Source organism: Haliaeetus leucocephalus, unplaced genomic scaffold, assembly GCF_000737465.1.
Source record: "Haliaeetus leucocephalus isolate CR32 unplaced genomic scaffold, Haliaeetus_leucocephalus-4.0 Scaffold101, whole genome shotgun sequence".
NCBI classification, from domain to species: Eukaryota; Metazoa; Chordata; class Aves; order Accipitriformes; family Accipitridae; genus Haliaeetus; species Haliaeetus leucocephalus.
In genome coordinates this window covers 879171-899075 of record NW_010972537.1, presented here as the reverse complement: position 1 = coordinate 899075, position 19905 = coordinate 879171, and the positions used below count along the sequence as shown (strand labels likewise).

Here is a 19905-nt window from a genome sequence, read left to right as displayed (position 1 = left end):
CTTTTTAATACTTTTTAACTGAAGGCTGTAGTTTGGCACAGAACAAAGACTGTCAATGCTCAGGTTTCCTTCTAAAAAATAAGAAAAAAAGCTTTGTGTTAAAAAAAAAAAAAGCCAGTAAAATCAGCATTTGCAGACAAAGCAATTACCCCACTACAGAAAATCAAACATTGGCTTTCGGAGAACAGTTATTTCCTCTTCTCACTCTAGTTCACTAGAACATGTAAGCAAGTGAAGAGGTAAAGACTGTATAGACTCAGTAAGGAAGAGGCTTACAGATGATCAGGCAGTGTTTACAGTATATATTACTTCTTGTGCTGTAAACCTTTTACCACCTAGAGTGATGGGACAGTTTGCTGCTATTATTATTTATGGAATGAAGATGTATTTCATTTGCTTGTTTTCATTTAAAAAAATTAAAAATGTGGCTCTTTTCTAATGTTCTTTTTTAATATTTACACTTTCTGAAAAAGTTTCCTATTTCTGATAAGAGAAATAACACCACTTTTTCATCATCTGTCTCTCCTAAGCTTTCCTGGGACAAGGTATGGGTAGGAGCACCTCCATGAAGCAGTACAGCTAAGAACTTGTCTTTAAACCTTGTAAATTTGCTGTGTGGCTCCTCTGTCGGTGCTGTAAAAGAACAGTAAGCTGAGCTCTGTTCTCTGATGAGGTAGTTGGAGGTTCCCTCATGAAAGAGGCTCCAGCTCCAGTTCGTGCCCTAAACGGCATAAGTTCAGCTGTGCCTCTCCCTGTACACTGTATTTCCTAGAGAGCTCCCTGGGTTCTTCAAGCCTGAAAATGCCTAACGCTTGCCCTCTGAGATCAGTATGTGAATAAAAAGCTCCAGAAAGACAGGTTGAGGTATTTTGCTAAGTCAAGGGAAAGATGTGTTGCTTGCAGTAACACAATTTCTTCCTAAAATAAAAAGCAACTTCTAGAGCTACTGTGCCAGTTAATACCAGAAGTAGAGATAACATATTCTAGGTTCCTGCAGAGCCATGCTAAACATCTGTCACCAGACTAGAAACAGCTGAATTGGATTCAGAAGCAGCAACCTAACTTCAAGGAATGGGAAGGAAATCTACAGCCCTGCCTTTCCCCCATCTGCTGTTTGTACTGATACAATTGATCTATCATCTGCTTTATCTCACCAGAATGAGTTACAATGAGCTAGAGTGGAAAGCAGCCATAAGATCTTGTCAACTACATGCACTGACACTATGATACCAGTTGCTTTAATACCCAGGGCATTTTTGTAGCAGCAGCACTTTAACAGACACCTTCTAGTGGAGGGAAGCACTTCACAAGAGGATGAGAGTATCCTTTAACTTCTGGCCTGGGGTAAGGCACTTAGGTGTTCCTTTTAAATGTGATGAAATTGTTTGACTCGCATTCCTTGATTAGGTTCCTGATGCTATAAACAAAGCATTTAAGTAAGTCAGGGGTTAGGCTGATACTCAGAATGTTCCTCTGTGCCTTCAGGTTTCAGGCCGAAACGCCTGGGAGGAGTTAAGAACCTAAGTACATAACACAGACAGCTTTCACGAGTGACAGTGACCAGCTGAGATCCCTACCCTTGCTTTGTGTCCTGACAGCCTCCCACCCTCTTCTGCATAGTAGCTCCTTATTTCAGTTCAAATTCTCTTTATGGATACTACATTTGGAGCTTGAAGAAAAACCCAATACACATGGCAACATCAATACACTTCAGGTGCTGTAGAATCAGGGAAAAGAGACCCTCCATCTTGATGGGAGAGAGCTGGGATTTATGGTCTGATAGTGGTGATCTGAGGTGCTACAAATACATTTCAAGATTGTAGTCAGGTACTCCAACTTAAGAAGGGCCAAGAAATACTATTAAGACTTAAAAAAGTTACATAGAACTTTTAAAATCTGTATTAGAAATATGTACATCTAGCCTCAAATTAAGGATGAATTATCTATTTACACTTGTCATTTCATTCAGCTTTTTTTTATTATACAACTGCTGTCTGAAGTCTTTTTCCTTATGCCCTTAGAAGGTATTTACCTTCTCTGCAGTAGTCAACAAACTGCTGGTAGTAGCAGAATGCTTTTTTAGTGACTGTTTCATTTTATATATCAACTTTACACATAGTAGCCCCTGTTTCAGGGATCATAATCTCAGGCAAAAGCAAGTAATTTAATCTTTCAAAGCCAGTAATAAAGGCAGGAACTTAGGACTGCTGACTTAGAGCTTAGCCACACTGCGTTTCTTCATCTGAGATGAAGAAGCCTGCAGATTGCATGCCATTCAAGTAATTTCTATGAACTCTAACCAAATGGCGATTTGTAGAATACACGTTAGTCATAGTCCCATTAATTACTTTGATTTTTTGATGGTCCATCACGATTCCATTGCTGTCTCCACATCGTTGCTGCTACTGCCGGCCACGGAGCTGCAAGCCACAGAATTGGCACTAGCCAGAACATGTCTCTCTCTGTTTCCAAAAACTTCATTCACTGCAACACAGATAGGGCATTGCTTACACGTTTCTCTCCCAGAAACAAGTACAGCAGGTATAGCATGGTGAGCATCATGGAGTGGAATGGAAATCCTGTCCTGGTGTGGTTTGAGAGCTTTTCCCCTTTTCCCTGAGTAGGGAGTTGAAGCTTACATGTGAGAACAATCTCCCGCGTATGATACTTAAATTACAAGTCCTGTTATTTCTCCACCAGAGCATCTCTAGAGGTTTCCCTGTGTGTAATTCCTGTACCTAAGTACTGTGAAATGGATGAGTTTTGTAGAGCAAAACATTAAGTTTAAATAATTTATTTCTGGTTTTAGTCTCTCTGGTTTCCACCAAGCTCCTAAAAGCCCTCTCCAAAAATTCATGCCATTTAGTTACATGTAGCTACAACAACTGATCAAAAGAGTCCTCACTTTTATTCCTACAAGTACTCAAGAATGCGATACTTGATTACACCAGGAACATTAAGTAAAACATAGGTATTATAAGAAATCAGGTATTACACTTCAGCTACAAGAAAATAAATCATGTGGCAAACAGAGTTCTCCAATTTAGAAAAAAACCCACATTTTTTGAAGCTGAAAATGTGAACACATACCCAGTCTTGGGGTATTAAAAATATTAACCTACAGTTTCTCTCAGAGCCACAATACATTACTGAATATACAAATACACCCTGAGGGCAAGGGGAGAACCACAAGATTCAAAGAAACAAGAATGTTACCTGCAGAAATCTTGCTTATATCCCAAACACGCAGCCCTTCTCGCTCTCCTCCAAAGGCAAAAACAAACGGGAAGTCAGGGCAGCAAGCTGCACAGAAGAGAACACCCTGGGAGGGTAGGAGGAAGAAAGAGGAGGATTTTTTTTAAAGTATCATCCTAAACCAAATTCATCATCTAAAAATACTTTCTCCAAGCAAGTTTTAACAAATGTAAGCTCTCTGAGTTTCCTGAAATGTATTTTGTAAAGACAGAAAATTAAAGTCAAGAGCTGCTAATTACAAACAGTAAATCACATTTTTGTCTTGAGCCTGGCAGATACATGTTGGAGCACCTACAGTTCTACCCAGAACATTGTATCTGGTGTTCAGGTCTGAGGCTTTGAAGCAGTCTGCCCATTACATGTTAAATTGAATACTGCACTGTAATGAGAATGATTTACCCAGAATACACAAATGTGATTTTTTTTTTTTTTTTTGTTTCCTAAAGATGTTATGTTAGGTAAAACAAGATGCAAGCTAGGCAAAAAACAATTAAGCAGACATAGTTTATATATAAACCTTCTTAGAGTAAAGAAATGAATATTACTCTACCATTTTCATATCCCTGGAATGGATTAAACTTGGTCTGTCTCCCAGGATATCCCAAATTTTCACGTATTTGTCAGCAGATGATGTCACGAGGCACCCTTTAATCTGACTGCTTAGTTGTAGCCCTGGAAGATTAAGAGTGCAGCAGTGTGAGAGCACCAGGTAATCACTATTTCACAGAGATGAGGATACACTGATGAGGACCAGATTCCATAGATTTTGTTCTTCCTCATCCCCCAAAAAAGTGTGTCCCCCCCAAGTGAATAGATCTGTTTTGACATGCTTATTCATGACGTCCACTGAGAAAAGTTCACTGTTAAAATACTTTGCTTACAGTGGCTTCTCAGAAGAGATTTGTTTCACGTGCCAGCCAGCCATGATTAGCATGCACAACTCTTATTTGGTAAGCAAGGAATCACTACCACCTCCGTCATATCAGTTAAAGACATCTTCCAGATGTGCCGTGCCACTGGGGACAAACACAACACACACACAATTTACCTGACACCTCTTCATCGTGAGCTTTCAGAGTAAACAGTGGCTTATCAGAACGAGCATCCAGACAGTACACAAAGCCATCCTCTGTGCTTGCCTAAGGAAATCACAACATTTTGAAAACAAACAGCTGTAGTCACTCATTTGGAAAAAAGCTCCTATGAAATAATACCCACCCGCTAGTAAGTCTCTGTGATTTGAGACAGACTTACACTACTTCTTGGCAGGGCATGTTACACAGTGTACACAGGTCTGCATCCCCAAAGTCAGACTCCATCCAGCTGCTGCCTGAGCTATTCGACATACCTGAACTATGCTGCAGGGACTTACAGAGAAGTCTTAATCCTATACACGTTTCTTGAACTGTATTTTGAAGATGGTTGCACTACTAAGCTTGGCTTTCTTGTTAGGCAATGAAATACAAAGCCTTTAGCCTCTTAAGTGTTGGTTCAAACTTTCTGGAGCCATCCAGCAGCTGCATAATAGCCCTGTGCAAAGCTAAGTGTGATTATACCAAGAAAGATCTACATCATAAACCCAACATAACTGAGCAACTGCTTTTGTTGACTGTATACACAAAGCAACAGAGAACTAGACAGCCATTGAGATAATAAAAAAGATTTGTTTTTAAATCCTGTTTAAAAGTTTTATTATAAAAATCTCGACAAAACCAAGGTATTTTTACTCTATACCAGACAGGAGGACAGTGCCCTCTAGCGCTGATGTGAAACGCTGAATTAATATTCAGGATCTTAGCTACTTCTCAGCTGCAATTGCCTCATTACATGAAACACAACAGCAACTATGCAAAGGAAAATACATTCCAGCCACTGAACACTGTAACGACACGGCAAAGATGCCACCTCTGGAGCAAAAATGCATCAGCATCCATTGCTTTTCCACTGTCATAATGAAAAGAAGATACCTTTTAAGTAACTGACCTTGATACACTTGTTGAAAAAACTACCTAAAACCATCCTCCACCACACTGCATTTTTAAAATAAGCAATGCCAACAGTCCAACTGTCCATCAGGTCCACTATATGATTCAGAAACATTATGAACACAAAAATACAGGTTAAATGAAATGGCAACACTCAACAGACCAAGAATAGAAAAGCATGTACTCACTAAGAAATTACAAGGTGAAAAATGATTCCAGGTTACTCTTTCAACCTGACCACTAAACCGCCACATTCGATGGTTATCTTGTGGGTTTCTGCAATCATACAGAACAGCTGATCTGCGGGAAAAAGGGATAGTAAATTAAGAAAAAAAAATAAAATCATGGCAGAATACTTTATGAAGTTTGTTTTACCACTGGCATATATAGACGGTCCATGCAAACTACAGTTCAAAAATTAAAATGGAAACAACTTCACTACTTAGTCTTCCAACTCAGCAACAGATGAAAATTTCTCAGATAAGCACAAGCTTTTTCCATATGCTTCAAAGTTTCATCCTGGTTACAAACAGCCATTCTATTTAATCAAACAGAGCTCGGATTTGCTTAATACATAAGATACTTATCATACAGGAGACCATAATTATGCAAATATATCACTTAATTATGAACAGACTTCAATAAAGTAATGACTGTTCAAAATAATACACTAATTAGGAAATCAATTTGCAATACATATACAAACATTTTCAAATATGCTTTAATAGAAAAATTAATCTTTACAAGTGGTTAGGGAAATGCTACTACAAAAAGGAGAAAAAGCGGATGGGAGTTAGTGGGTCCTCTGGGATTCTTTACAGGCTTGTGCTCAGCCCAGTGGCAGCAAAATCTGTCCCAAATCAAAAAGCTCCTGGATGCAAATGCAAGAAAGGAGCAATGATGTCACACTCACATCTCACCACAATTTACATCCACAATGTGACCCACTCCCACTCTATCCTATAATTAAAGCCAAAGAAATGTGATCTAGATTTCTCAGCTCTTCTACCAGGCATTTTACAACAACAATTTTAGTACATATGCAATTTTTAATGGTCTGACTTTCAGGTTAGGAAGGCATCTGCCCACATTCATTGAATAGCATGTGGTCCCAGAAAGCTTTACAGGAAAAATCCACAAAGGCAGTCTACTAGTTTATAGACAGTACACTGGTTTATAGGTGTCTGTGGGATCAAAGGGCTGGCTAAAAAGGGATCGAGAAGCTGGTCTCAGTGTTTGGACTTTTTTCATGTTTTTACAGAAGGAAGCCTTGGGGGAAGAAAGTGGACAGAAGCAGGTTCCTAACAACGATAAAGGGGTTTTCTCCTATAGTTTCACTTAAACAGATGTAGCAAGAGCATAATCGAAGCCAGAGAACATAAAGGCTTGGCTGAAGATTGACAAGTCTATAAATATTTTAACACAAGGACAAAGTCTTAAAAGCTGAATAAAAAAATCAATATAAGAAAATCACGGTTATAGAGCGAAATTTAAAAGTTGCCCCTGTGAGATGGGAGAACAGAGGGGAAATTTTTTGGATGGCAGGGCTTAAAACAACTGGCAGCTACAGAGCTAGTCCAAGTGCGCAGACACAGACCATTTCAGAGCATCTCCAGGCTGCAATCACAGGAGACAGCCTGTTAAACTATGGTTATGGCATGCCTATCAATAGAGGCTGTAGGGAGTGGATTGGGATTTGAGGGTCCCTCATGCCCCTACTTTGGTCTTACAGTTTGGCAAAACCTGGACAAGTTTTCACAGGGGTGAGCAGTGACACATTCCCAATGCAGAAAATGCCATAAGGCCAAATTAAGAAATAAATTCAGTTTGGCGCAGATAACCGGCACAGAAAACGTCAGTCCAGATGGTTAAAGGATTTGGCTAGTCCTGAGAAAAGAGGTAAGGAAAACTAGATCTTGGCCACATACAAACCTGGCTACCTTGCTGGAAAAAAATAATGGCATTACTCAAATTTGGCACAGTTATAAGCAAATGAAAAAGAAAATGTGAGGCAACTTAACAGGCTTAATTCAATACTAATACCCTCCCTAGGTGTAACATTTGAAAATATTACCCTGACATACTTATCGTAAGATCCAGAAATAAGGGTCTGAGTTTCAAACGGATGAAACTGCAATGTCTGGACCTAGATAACAGAAGATTTTATTTTTAAAGATAAGCAATGAGATGTAACACACACATACAGGAACTTTCTTTGAACAAACAGAGCATAACCCCACCCTCCCCAAACCCAGCACATTTCCCCCCCCAAACCCCTCCTGTTAAGCTTGTTGATACTCAGATTTCTCATAAAACAGGGCAAGAGATCACATTATTTTTATTTCAAACACCCCCACCCAGTGGAAACAAGATATTTTCCAATGTAATTTAACTGAACAGAACCACATGCCCCCTTTCTGCCCTAGATATTAAAAAAAAATAAGCTGGAGAAGGTAAAAGAATATCTGCTTCCAGTTTGGGGAAAAATGCAGATGCTAGCAAAAAATGAAAATCAGGAATTTGCCAAGGGCAGTGACTTTGTTAACAGCAAAATAAGGTTACAGCTATTAATAACTAACTTTCACATTTTAATTACTAGGAGATTATTTCTGAAGTACCCATCACTATGGTATTTTAGTATCATCTATTTTAAACCTTTCTTACCTAGAACAAACTGTAACCGACACTCATTGTTTCCTTAGAGAGAGTTACAGTTTGACCTATGCTCAGAGATCTATTTTTTGTAGCTTATACCAGCACTATTAGATTCCCAACCATCAGGGCTTTCACACAAAAGGCATTTTAAAAACTGCTGTAAATCTTCACAAACTTTCTAAAGGATAAGTTAAATAACATTTTAAAAAGCGAACAGAGTGTTGTTCACAAAAGCAACTAATTCAGAAATTTAAAGAATTCTGCACAGTTGTTAGAAAATTACAGAATTGTTGTTCTAAGGATTCACTACCAAGCAGCTAATGAAAAACTGCAGTTATTTTTTTCTCTGTATTTTACAGTGGAAGAAACATAACAATTATTACATACCTTGTCTGTATGTAGCATCAGGCTGGCTGCTGGCTTACCCACAGACATATCCCACAAAATTACAGTATTGTCAGCAGACGCGCTTGCTAAAACATTCCTGATAGTGGATCAAAAAACAAGTTTTGAAAATCTTTATACAGATATGAACAAATAATGGTCAAAAATCCAAAATACATACAGAGCCTGATTCTCAGATCAAATACATGCTGGTCTATAGACTATATGTCTCAAACCTGAGGGATAACTCCCTGAAGGTAATTCTAAGTTACAAGGAAGGACTACAAACATACTAATATGATGTAATATAGTCTAACACTTACAATAACAACATTGACAGTTTTGCTTCTATTTCCCCCCGACACCACTTATAATATCATTTACTGGAAAATTTCTCGAACAAAACAAAGCAAGAAAGGCTTTGAAGCACTTCCTTTCCTTTAAGATACTATTTTTAAATATTACCTATGCAACTTAGCTCTGTTTGCACACACATACAGCCAAGAGCCAGACAAACCTGGTTTTAAAATATTTTGCTCTCTGAGTATTTATATAACTACTGAAGACCCAACAGTATACCCTTCACAGAATGCTGAAAGAAACCACTAACATTTTAGTTAGTTTACAGACACCACATTTCAACTTAAATTTGACCGATTGTGTTAAGAGCAATAAACACACAGTTTAGAAGTTTAATCAGAAAAAACTCAAAACTTTCCCAAAGGCCTATCAAATACACAGTACAATTGCTACCATTGCTCTTAAAATCAGATCTATTACCTCAACATGTTGTTTCTGATTGAAACTGCTCCCCCCTCACCTTTTTCTTTTTATAGTAACCAAGTGTTTCTGACTGACAGAGCTAACATTCTCCTGGAAACACTGTTCTTCCAAACAATGTTACAAGGGAAATTTAAGAAAATGCATAGTGAAGGCTATGAGAACATTTTACAGTAACACCATTATGACCTACAGGCAGAAAGTTATTTATAGAGAGCTGTCACAGCATGTCTTGCTTAAAAAACCCAAACAAACAACAACAAAACATTTAAATATAAGCTGCTTCAAGGTGTTCCTTGTTTTACCCATAAGCTTCCCACTTCAAGGCTGTTTTTATTTCCTGAAAGATCTACCAGTATCAATGAGTTCGTAACTCAGCACATTACAGAATTATGCATTCCAGACACTTAACTACTGTAGCCATAATTTTTGTGACTTGTCTCTATATTCTCACCAGACAACCATTTCTAGGTACAAGAAAGCTACTCTTTTGTACAACTGACGGAATGATCACTATCACGCTCTGTGCATATATGTATAATCTAAGAACAATAGACAGCATACTTTAAATTAAAAGTGCAATTTATGTACATTTACTGTGTGTCTATGTGGGTGTTTCCTTCTTCAGTATGTAGGTAAGAAAGCATTACAAGTGAAGGCTTACACCTGTTCATCAGGACTATGTGGAGTTGACTGTGTATCTTCAGAGGCATTTATGACAGTAGGAAAGAAAAAAAAGAAAAATAATCGCCTGTGTCTGACTGCAACAGTTTCAAGGCCCATGCTGAGGATCCTCTGACAGCTGAACTGTTAACAACCACCTAAGTAATAAAAAACAGCAGCATCTTTACTTCAGTCAACACATTGTCCTTGACCTCTCCCTCAAGGTGGGCCAGCTTTGTGTTGCTTTGATAGCAGCGCTTCATTGCCAGCTCATTCAGGCAACAGGGAATTCTCTGCCTAGGATAACCTGAGGGTCAGAGGTGTTTCTATAACTGTGCTATCAGGGCTTTTACACTCTCTTTTCTGTGCACAGCTCTGGGGCAAAAGCCAGAGGGGGAAAAAAAAAAAAAAACCAGCATAGCAAGGACTTCCTTCTATAGATCTACCTGTTGAAATGGTGTTTTAGGTCATTGGCAGATCAGCACAGCCCTTCTGCTTCTCCAATTTGTGCATCTGACTTAAATGTAGCCGATTTATCAAACAGCTTAGACCCACCTTGGCCCTGCCCTCATCTGGACAACCTGCAAATAAAAAGTGATCTGTAGCAAAATACAGGTTTAAAAAAAAAAATAAGACTTCTAGTTAAAAAAAAAAGGGGGGGTGTGTTTTTGAGAATTGATTCATTTCAGCACTGCTTTCAAGTTCAATGTTATACTACACTAGATTTTGGATTTATGTAAAAAATGTATGCCTAATTAAGTATGCAAATTTGTAACCATTCATTGTTATTCGAGTATTCTTTTACCTGCTTTGTTTATTCCATGAAAGATCAAGCACAGCATCAGTATGTCCTTTCACCGTCCCTTCTGAGGATAAACTCTGCGTATGCAGATACAACATAAACAGACTTTTGAAAACTACAGCTTCAATGGAAATCAAGCATTACAACACATCAGCATGAAATCCTTAATGCCTTCACAAACAACTTCATGTTTTAAATTATTCTCACTTGCTGCCACAAGGTTTTTGACAGAACTGTCTCTGCAGTACCCATACCTCGCCTCCTACCCCAGGTCTCAGATTGCTCCATTCACAGCTGGTGGGCTTACAGAACTGGTTACTCCCTTCAGGCTAGTAGAAGAAATTTCATTGTCTCCAGCTAATGTGCAGCTTCTTCAGCTTCTTTCTAAACACTCCTGGCAGTTCCCTCCCTCTCCTCCCAATTAACTGAGCTTTACCTCCTTGTAAATGCCAGCTCCTACAAATTCTAATTTAAAATGATTAAGCTTCAAAGTTTCCTGCGACAGCAATTGGAAACCACCCATAAGCCACCCCATTCTTCTTCTGTTCTTAATTCCAGGCTTTAATTATCCATACAGACAACAATTAGCATTTCAAATTGAGGTAACATTTATGAATGGCATCTTCAACAGAAATTCTGATAACTCAGTGATTTTCAGAAGCAAGTTTCACAGAACAAATTCCCCTTCCAAGGGTATTTTTTCTATTGTTTTTAAAACCAGAAGGTCTGAGAGCTCAAGAAGGAAACCCCCTTCACAATTACACAGAGTGTTCTTTAGCTGACTAACATTGCAGTGATCCTTTCTTTGGGAAACCAACATTAGCTATATACCCAGTGTTCACTATTTACTCTAGGGAGTCTTTAAGTACTTCCTGAAGCATCTACTGTATGCAAAATGTAGAAAATTTAAGTTACATTATCTTCCATACTTTTTTTACATACCAAAGAATTTGGACAATTCGTAACAACACATTGAGGCATACAATGATGGTCAGATTCATCCCACGTAACTTAGCATCCAGTCTAAACCTCAGTCTTCCTCTTCCGTAGTTAAGGTTTTCTCTGCAGTCCACTGAAAGAAACTCAGCCATTCTCTGGGTGTCTCTCTATGCATTTACCTTAGACAATCTCAACTAGCTTAAAATATGCTTGAGTTTTAGACAGATAAAGCTAACAGAGGTGAATCCTGAATAAATGTATTTTACTAGTATCCACCTTGTCCTTTATTGCTCAATGCCTTTTCAACTCTCCAACTCACAGGAAAATACCAATTTCAACCTATCACAGACAAACATGATATTATCTTCTGTAACCTCTCAAACACCATCTTTCAACATGACAGATGCAATTAAACCAGATTATCTATGATTTTTTCATTGTAGGAAAGAAAGTAATAACAACAGTATCCTTGCTCTAAGTTTTCTCCATCCAACCAGATAAACCATTTTGCAATACTTACTTTCTTTACTTTCTTTTTCTTCTTTTTCTCTTTCTTGCTTCCAAGAGAAAAGACTGGTTCTAAGGATTCTACTATATCAAGGTCCCAAATGTCAATAACCGGGGTCATGTTACCCACTGCAACATAATTTCCTGCAAGCAGAAACCCAAATGCAACCACATTTATTTAGAGTTACGAAACAGCATACTTGGCAATCCAGCTGTTGCTTGTTTCTTTGATTAAGTAAAACTTACACTTATGTGCCAGAATCTTCTATTTGAACATTTGATGTTTATAACTAACAAGGAGCAATTTAAAAATATCAACTGACAGCAGATGTTGCCAGAAGAAAATTTACTTGCTCTCCAATACACTTCCCCTTCAGTATAAGTAACTGTTCAAAGAAGCTATAAAAAAGTTCCGCGATTTGTTTTTTAACAAAAAAACAAAAACAAAAACAAAAAAAAACCAAACAAAAAAAACCAGAAAACCAAAGCAAAACCACGTTCCCTGTGCTATGGAAAAAAAAAATTTCTGTAAAACACAGGAAAAAGGTTACTAAATACATAAATATATATAAATTTTGCTGTGGTTTACAGTTAATCAGCTGCATTGGCCATAATGAGTTTGAACAAAAGCAATGTTTCATTTGCAAATGGAAAACAAAGCAGATTAGAGAAGAGCTTGCTATGGTCTGCTAATTGACAGTAACTTAATTATTTGTAATAAACCCAGTGTTTTAGTCAAATCACTTGTTATGGCAGCATCACTAAGATGACTGTATCACCAAACCAAAAAAAACGATATTCAGTTTTTCCATCTTAGTATCTTGGTCTTATTTCTGTTCATAGCACTGGAGGAAATTATTTAGTGACAACATTACATTTATATACTTTTCAAATAAAAATTATTTAACTGGACATTTACAGTATCCTTTGTAATTTACCTAGTGATTCATCAGGACTAGGATCAAAATTCAGCCATTCCAGACTTAGAGGGTAAGCAGGCAAGATAATATCATGATGTACATAAAATGAGTCCTCTTCATGATTATAAACTGAAAAAGAATTAAAGATATACAAAACATCAGTGAAGAGGAAAAGCAAGCAACTATAAACAGTTCCTTTCTGCAAAAAAGGCAGATGTGGCAAACACTAAATTGTCAAGGAGATCTAGAATGAAAATTTGCAGTGTTCAGAGTTCTAGTGTAGAGGCCAGAGCCTCCAAGACTAATGTTACGCCTCACTGAATTACACAAAACAAACAACATTCTCCTGTGTACTTTAGATAAAGAAGTGACAAGTTCAGCAAAGCTTAGACACTTTATTCCTAGCATACTACACTACTTTGTTTGTAAGATCACTTTAAAATAGATGCTCCATATCCACCACTTTCTACATCAGGATACATTAATGAAGGTTTAGACAGGTGTAATCAAAGGGGAAATGAAGGTAAAAGACAAACAGTTTTCAAATCAGAGGAAGCTGAAGTCAGTTGAAGTTACCTTCAGCAGGTTAACCGAGATACAGGAAGAGTTTTGGTAAAGCAACCATATACTAAACACTGCATTCCCTTAAGCCAGCTATTTTTCTCCTTATAATAAAAGAATTTACTAACTGGATAGCAGAGAAAACCCATTAATTATTTTAATAACACGGTATCATCACACACACAAAATGACTGTGCTGTTTTTAAGCACGTGATAGATGTTCAGATACTAACTAAAGTCTTCAGTTAACTAAGTAGTCTTAGTAGTTAACTAAGACAGGGCTACCCAATGCTATAAAGTGCAGAAGCCTATGCTACTGTTCTATAAGTTTATATTGGGAAAATAACACAGTTAATAAAATTTGTAAACACCTCCAGCTGGAGAAAATGCCAGATGCTGGTATCTGAAGAGATGCTTTCAAACACTTTGGTCTTGCTGTTTTCTTAAAACAGAATACTTTGCTTGCAGAAATATGTACCATAGCAGAAGTAGCCAGAAACATTCCCCAAAAGAACCACCCTAAGAAAAGATGGTAACTTCAGCACACTCAGTAGTACTCCTTGCTGCAACAGAGAAATCTTTTACACAGTAAAACTAAACCCATCCATAGAACAAGTGGTATTCAGACCTTATTAAGGATCATCTCTTCTAAAACTAAGATGATAAAAGTGCTGATTCTTCTACTCCTAGCAATGGAAAGCCCGTTTAAAGAAGCAAGGACAAAGCTGAAAGAAAAAAAAGCCCCAAAACAACAAACCACTAGAGGAAGCTTGCACGATATGGAAAGTAAGACTGTTTGGAAGAAAGATTGTATGTTCAGAGAATAAAAATGCCATAGTATTTTCTAAGTGTCATTAGAAATGAAATAAGGAAAGGAAATGCTATACAGCCTGAAAAAGGCACATTACCCTCTAAACAATGATAACTCCACATGAAATACTCCAGTTCTGGAAAGTGGCTAAAGCACCATGACATAAGGAAAGAGGACAAAACACACAGGGCAGATGGGGAGAAAAAAAACCTTTCAAAAACCAATCCTCTCCCCCTTCTACACAGCCATATGGAACAGGCGAGGCAAGACATATTCCCTGGATTCACTGTAAGGAACAAATCCTGTTTTACTTACCATGGACCTCCAAACTACAGTAGTCTTTATCAGCTCTGCCACAAAGGACAAGATTGTCACTGGGCTTAATCAAAAAGTCCTCCTCTTCATATTGATCCTGAACAGCAAAAAAGAGAGGACAACAGATGTTCAGCAAAGCACATAAGTACACAAAACTACACGTTCAAAAGGCTGAATCGGTCATAATTTTTAACCATACTCGAAAATGCTCAAAACCCAACACCCTGCTGCCCACCTGCCTAAAACCATCTTATGGTGGTAAACAGAGAAAGGCAGGAACTGGACTCAATCATAGGGAGACTGTATAGTTATGACATAAATTGAAGGACTGTTTATGTGGACCGAGGTGGATTTAGAGAGATGTTTAATTACCAAATATGAAACCATATTTTGAGGCTACCACAATGCAGCCCATTGCTAAAAAGAAAATCACCACCAGGAGCCCACATACAATAGCTTATTTCCCTTGTGCTCTCATGCCTTCAGCATTTATATAGCGTAACAACATTTTACACAATAAGCATACCGTAACTGCTCCTCACATCCAGGAAGCAATTCCAAGAACATTAAAGCATTGTCTACTTTCTGGAAAATATTTCCAGAAAAGTACTGCCTAGAGCAATACTGGGCATTCAGCTGTACCAGAACAGATGTTAACTTCTCATCTAATTTTCATTGTTACTGAGGAATTGAAGGCATTCAGGGAATTTTTGTTAGTGGAAAACTAAGAACTGTACATAAAAATCAATAGTCTTACACAAACAGAGTACCATCCTTCAAATATACAACACATACAAGACTTCTTGGACTTCTGTTTCAAGCTTTTTATTTTTTTTATTCACTTCAAGCATCTTTTCAATATTTGAATTCTATCAAGTACTGCAATTCTGCGAGTTAATCAACTTAATGTTACACAATACTTAAGTCTTCAACAGTACTAGTAGTAAATACCAAAAACCAACATAAAATGCATGTTGAAGAACTAAAAAGTACTCTCTCAGAATTTGAGGAAAGGACTTGAGCCTAGGAAGAAAAGCCTGAGAAGAAGGTGTTCACTTTTCCTGTGTCTGGAAGAAAGTTAGCTTTTTTGACACAGAATAAACGCAGCTCATATTCTCTCTAAATCCCTGTGTGAATACTTCTGACTATAAAAATCACTTTTAAAGCATTTCTCACCTCTACTGGTACACAGGAACAAGAAAAATCATCAGTCAGTGGAACACAGAGAAAACATACAGTGCCCCAAAGTGCACGTAGCAAGTGAACTCATTTTAAAGATAAGACGTATGCCTTCCTCCTTGAGCTTTGTTACAGTATGTGAAGTCACCATAACAATTCCTTGTCTGAGACACACGTTTGACAAAGTCCCCTGACACACAAACTAGACGTTGTGGTAGAAGCCTACAACTACTCTTTTTCTTTCAACCTCACTAGCTTTGTAAAGAATCTGAAAACAGTATAGAAAGGACAACACCCAGAAAAATCTCAGAATCTTTATGCTTGGAAGAGGTCAAAAAAATTCATCTGCTCCATCACCCTGCCCTAGATGATCGTAGTCTCTCCTGGTTGCTCTCTAGATTACATTGTCTCTTCTCACGCAACCTCACCTTGTAACTGATTTCTGTAATCTCTACATGTAAATTAAGTCAATCACAAATTGCAATCTATCCTTCTGAACTAAACTGCAGGATATTCTCTGGAATCTCTCTATATCTTTTCTGAAGAGGCACCCAATATTCTAGCCAAGGCAATATCAATGTTAAGTAGAGTAGAAGGATTACCTCATGTCTTGCATGCTGCATCCCTGTTCACCAGAAAAAGACAAACAGGCAGCATAACAGGACAGCACTGCTGACATAGTTAGCTTGTGCTAGACTACAGCCAGAGACTTCTTTACCCCCTGCAGAGCTCCAACAAAGCAGACTCCTGCAAAGATGCTCCCCATCTGATACTTGATGGAAACTAATCCAGGCAGAAGCGGTCAACTCCACAGTATGCTGTGCATATATGCTTAACAGGGACATACTTCTTCATGCCATACCCCCAATTCGACACGTAGCCTGAGTCCACCTCAGCTTGGTTTCTTCCACAAACTGGTGGAAGGTGTAAGAGTCCTGCAATCTGGGAAGTTTTCTAACTTGGGTCGTTAGTGGCCTGAGATTTGTTATTTCTTCAAGCATTTTCTGTGTCCTAGTAGATAGGTGACAAACCACTCCACATACAGAAGCACGTGGTATAAATAATGAGCCAGTTCCCTTTAACATCTGACTTAAAAGTAAAAAGCACGCGTACAAGGACTGCACAAAGCAACCTTAAAAGGAAAGGGTTCCGTCTGACCAAAAATCTGGCACACCTTTAGAAAAGGACTGCAAGCACTGTTCATTTTTAAGTTCATGCTGTTTAAGATAAATTTAACATTTTTATAGTACTTACAGTGGTTTTTAGAGTGATGTAAGGATCATGATCATTACTCCCATATACTGCCAGAGTAGCCAAAGAGTCTCCAAGTTTTAGATCACCTAGATGGGAATTTCAGAACACTTTTTATCTGTCAATGACAGATGAAGTCAGAAACTCCTGTACCAATAACTGTATTACCTGTATTGCAAAATATCAGGAGTGGACTAAATGAACTTCCAAGTTCCAAACATAAGAACCTCAGTAAGGTTAATTGCTTAGTGCTTTCAGGGACTTCTGCTGCTCTGCTTCAGCACTACAGCAGGGGGAGTGACAGCCTTTCCAACGTGCTCTCAGTTCTACTGTCAGGGAGGGGGACACTAAATGACTTCCAAAACTGGGGCAAGCAGATAATTAAAAATGTGAATTTCCAGCAGTTGAAACACAGCACTGTGTAGTTTTAGGATACTAATGTCTTAAGTACAGCAAGAAGCAAAAACGTTCTTCACTTACACTGCATATCTGACATTTAAGTTTTTCTTACCTGTGTGTTCCTCTTCATCATAATTTTCCAAATCATATTCTTCCAGTTCATCATCAGACGGGTCTTCATTGTTATGAGAAGACTTAGCTCTGCCGGGAATGGCGACATTCGTGCCATGTTCCGTCTGGCCTTCATCACTACCATCAGCGTCACCCCTGTTTAAAGATACACATCCCTGAGAAACCGCGACAGACATTTAGAATGCTTCCAAGTAATTGCTTAGGGGAGCGCTAACAAGATTTCAGCACACAGTCCTGGCTGTTCACATGGGTTTCAAGTCTTTACACCAATAATTTGGAAATCCATTCACTCCTTTCCTATCTTTTCCCAAAGTACAAGGCACCATTCTTCTCAGGCTTCCAGAGGAAGTTTTTCCTTGAAAGTTTTCATGACAAAATGTGGCACAATCTTGCTCGACAGAACTAAGCAGTGTGCCTAAATCCCTTTCTCTTACCCTTTTTTTTTTTGTGGATACAATGCTCTCAACCTCACCTCTATGCATTCGCACGTGTCCAGTTCATTCCTTCCTTTTTTTTTTTTCCCTGTCATGTGTGATGAGTCTTGCATTTCTTCAAGATTTTTAAGACTTCATTTCCTCATACTTCCCATACTTACATTAGAAGAAAACACAACATAAAATTCACTAGGTAGGAACATATTGCAAATGATTACTTCTTATAGGGTAAACTACGCAACATCCAGAAAACTCAGAACTTTTGTAGTAGCAGTTCCGTACGCAAGGAATTCAGTAGAAGGAAGTGTACATTAAACATTGGCTGAGGACCTAACAGACATCTGAGATGTATCAATGGAACGTGCTCCATAGGAACTCATCCCTGCCGAATACACTGTATTTCTGTCCTGCATGCAAAATTCCCAGGCATCAATGAGCCAAGATAGTTCTCATAGAAAATTATTTCTAAATTAAATATCAGAAACCTGTTTTTATAAACTGTTCAGTAACATAAGCACTTCACATTACCAGTTTTTTCCTTATAACAAGATAATTAGAGACTCTAAACCTGAGTCCGATTTGTGATCTTTGCACTGCAAAAAAAAGTGACTGAAGTTGTAACAAATTGACCAATGTACCAGATGTTATAAAGAGATTATAACACCTTTGGCTGTTAAAGGCAGTCTTTAAATTTCCATCCTGAAGTTTACCAGAATGCATAACAGAGAACACCTCAAATCTTTCCATGTTTTTGAAATTGCGAGAGAAAGGAATCCACTCAAAAAAACCAGAAGCTTACATGCATAAAGAAGAAACAAGTAACACCACAACATTAAACACAATTGGTTAAGAAATTAACATAAAGTAAGAATCTTCTAAACATTTAAGATGATTGTGGAACCATTAAAAAACAAGAACATAACAAAACGCATTCTGGGACAAAACACTCTGTTCACCAATAAAGTCACAGATCCATCTAATAGAAATTGGGTGGATAATATTCACCCAACTGTAAAAGCTTTTCCTGCTACCTACTGCATCTGTTCAATCTTACATACTGTGGTATAACCACACACCCTACGTAGCTGAAACAGAATCAGAAGCCTAAATCTATGAAGAGATCTAACTAAAAAAAGACCAGAAAATGGAATAAGATCTCAATCCCTCATCCTTTTCTAGACAAAAGAGAGCCCTTTCTTTATTGTCTTCCATAGCTGTTTCCTAAATCTGTCACTTCTGTTATTCTTTTCTAAGTTTATTTACATTCTTCTTAAAAGCAGAGCAGCAAAACCTAACACACCTAACACAACTCCACAACTAAGGACTTTCAGTGCTGAGTGGAGAGTTTTGATGTCTCTAGTCTCATACGTGAACCATAAATACACCCGAGTGATGTTTTGCCTTTTTTGCCAAAGCATAAATACCACGTCATTCTGAGCTCCGCTGCAGCCTCCAGACTCGCTTGGGTCGTAACATCTCACCCTCAGTATCCACTTTTTCACGGTCAGTTTGGGACTTCCATCTTGGTTGGCCACATCTCCAAAGCACCCATGGTTACAAACCCAACTTCTTCCTTCTCACTCGAGGCAGGAATGCCAACTCCAGCCAGGACCAGGCCCCAGGCGGGTCTCTGCGGACTTCACCTGAAACGCTCATCCAGTCTGACAGCACACGCTCGACCACGGCACAACCGCAGGGGAACACAACCCCTGGTGGCGTATCCACGACGAAGGCAGGATATGTGCTCCATCCCACGTTTCCCCTTTGGCTCTCCGGACCAAGGACCTTCCCGGGCTCACTGGACGCAGCCGCTTCAGGAAGAAACTCGGTGCTGGCTGGCGCCCATCTCCACGCCTCGCTGCCTCTCCCCAAGCCGGGCCTTCAGCGAACGCCCCCCCCCCACCCCAACCCCGGGGTCTACGGTGCGGGCCGG

General features: G+C 38.6%; 1 protein-coding gene across 3 annotated transcripts; it reads right to left on the bottom strand.

The window, feature by feature from the left end:
- On the bottom strand, nt 1–19899 carry PWP1 (PWP1 homolog (S. cerevisiae)). 3 transcript variants are annotated; one of them, XM_010585359.1, is made up of 14 exons: nt 17519–19899; nt 17011–17096; nt 14578–14674; nt 12909–13019; nt 11984–12114; nt 10528–10601; nt 8283–8379; nt 7325–7386; nt 5429–5540; nt 4304–4394; nt 3806–3927; nt 3217–3322; nt 2349–2484; nt 1–71 (listed from the first exon to the last, which is right to left on the bottom strand). In XM_010585359.1, exons 1-13 carry the CDS (start codon nt 17712–17714, stop codon nt 2369–2371), a joined length of 1401 nt encoding a protein of 466 aa, XP_010583661.1. In that variant the 5' UTR covers nt 17715–19899; the 3' UTR covers nt 1–71; nt 2349–2368. The 3 variants fall into 3 exon arrangements, with proteins under 3 accessions (XP_010583661.1, XP_010583662.1, XP_010583660.1); XM_010585360.1 differs by lacking the exon at nt 1–71 and having other exon boundaries at nt 982–2484; nt 17519–17673; nt 19397–19899; XM_010585358.1 differs by lacking the exon at nt 1–71 and having other exon boundaries at nt 982–2484.
- Nucleotides 19900–19905: the final 6 nt, after the last annotated feature.

Bases quoted from the DNA above. Each gene is read 5' to 3' on its own strand.
- PWP1 (XM_010585359.1), bottom strand. From the start codon at position 17,714: ATGTCTGTCGCGGTTTCTCAGGGATGTGTATCTTTAAACAGGGGTGAC. The intron at 3,928-4,303 runs GTAAATTGTGTG...TTAATCTTCCAG, and splicing joins TCACGATGAAGAGGTGTCAG to GGCTACAACTAAGCAGTCAG. The intron at 3,323-3,805 runs GTAGAGTAATAT...CTACCCTCCCAG, and splicing joins ATTCCAGGGATATGAAAATG to GGTGTTCTCTTCTGTGCAGC.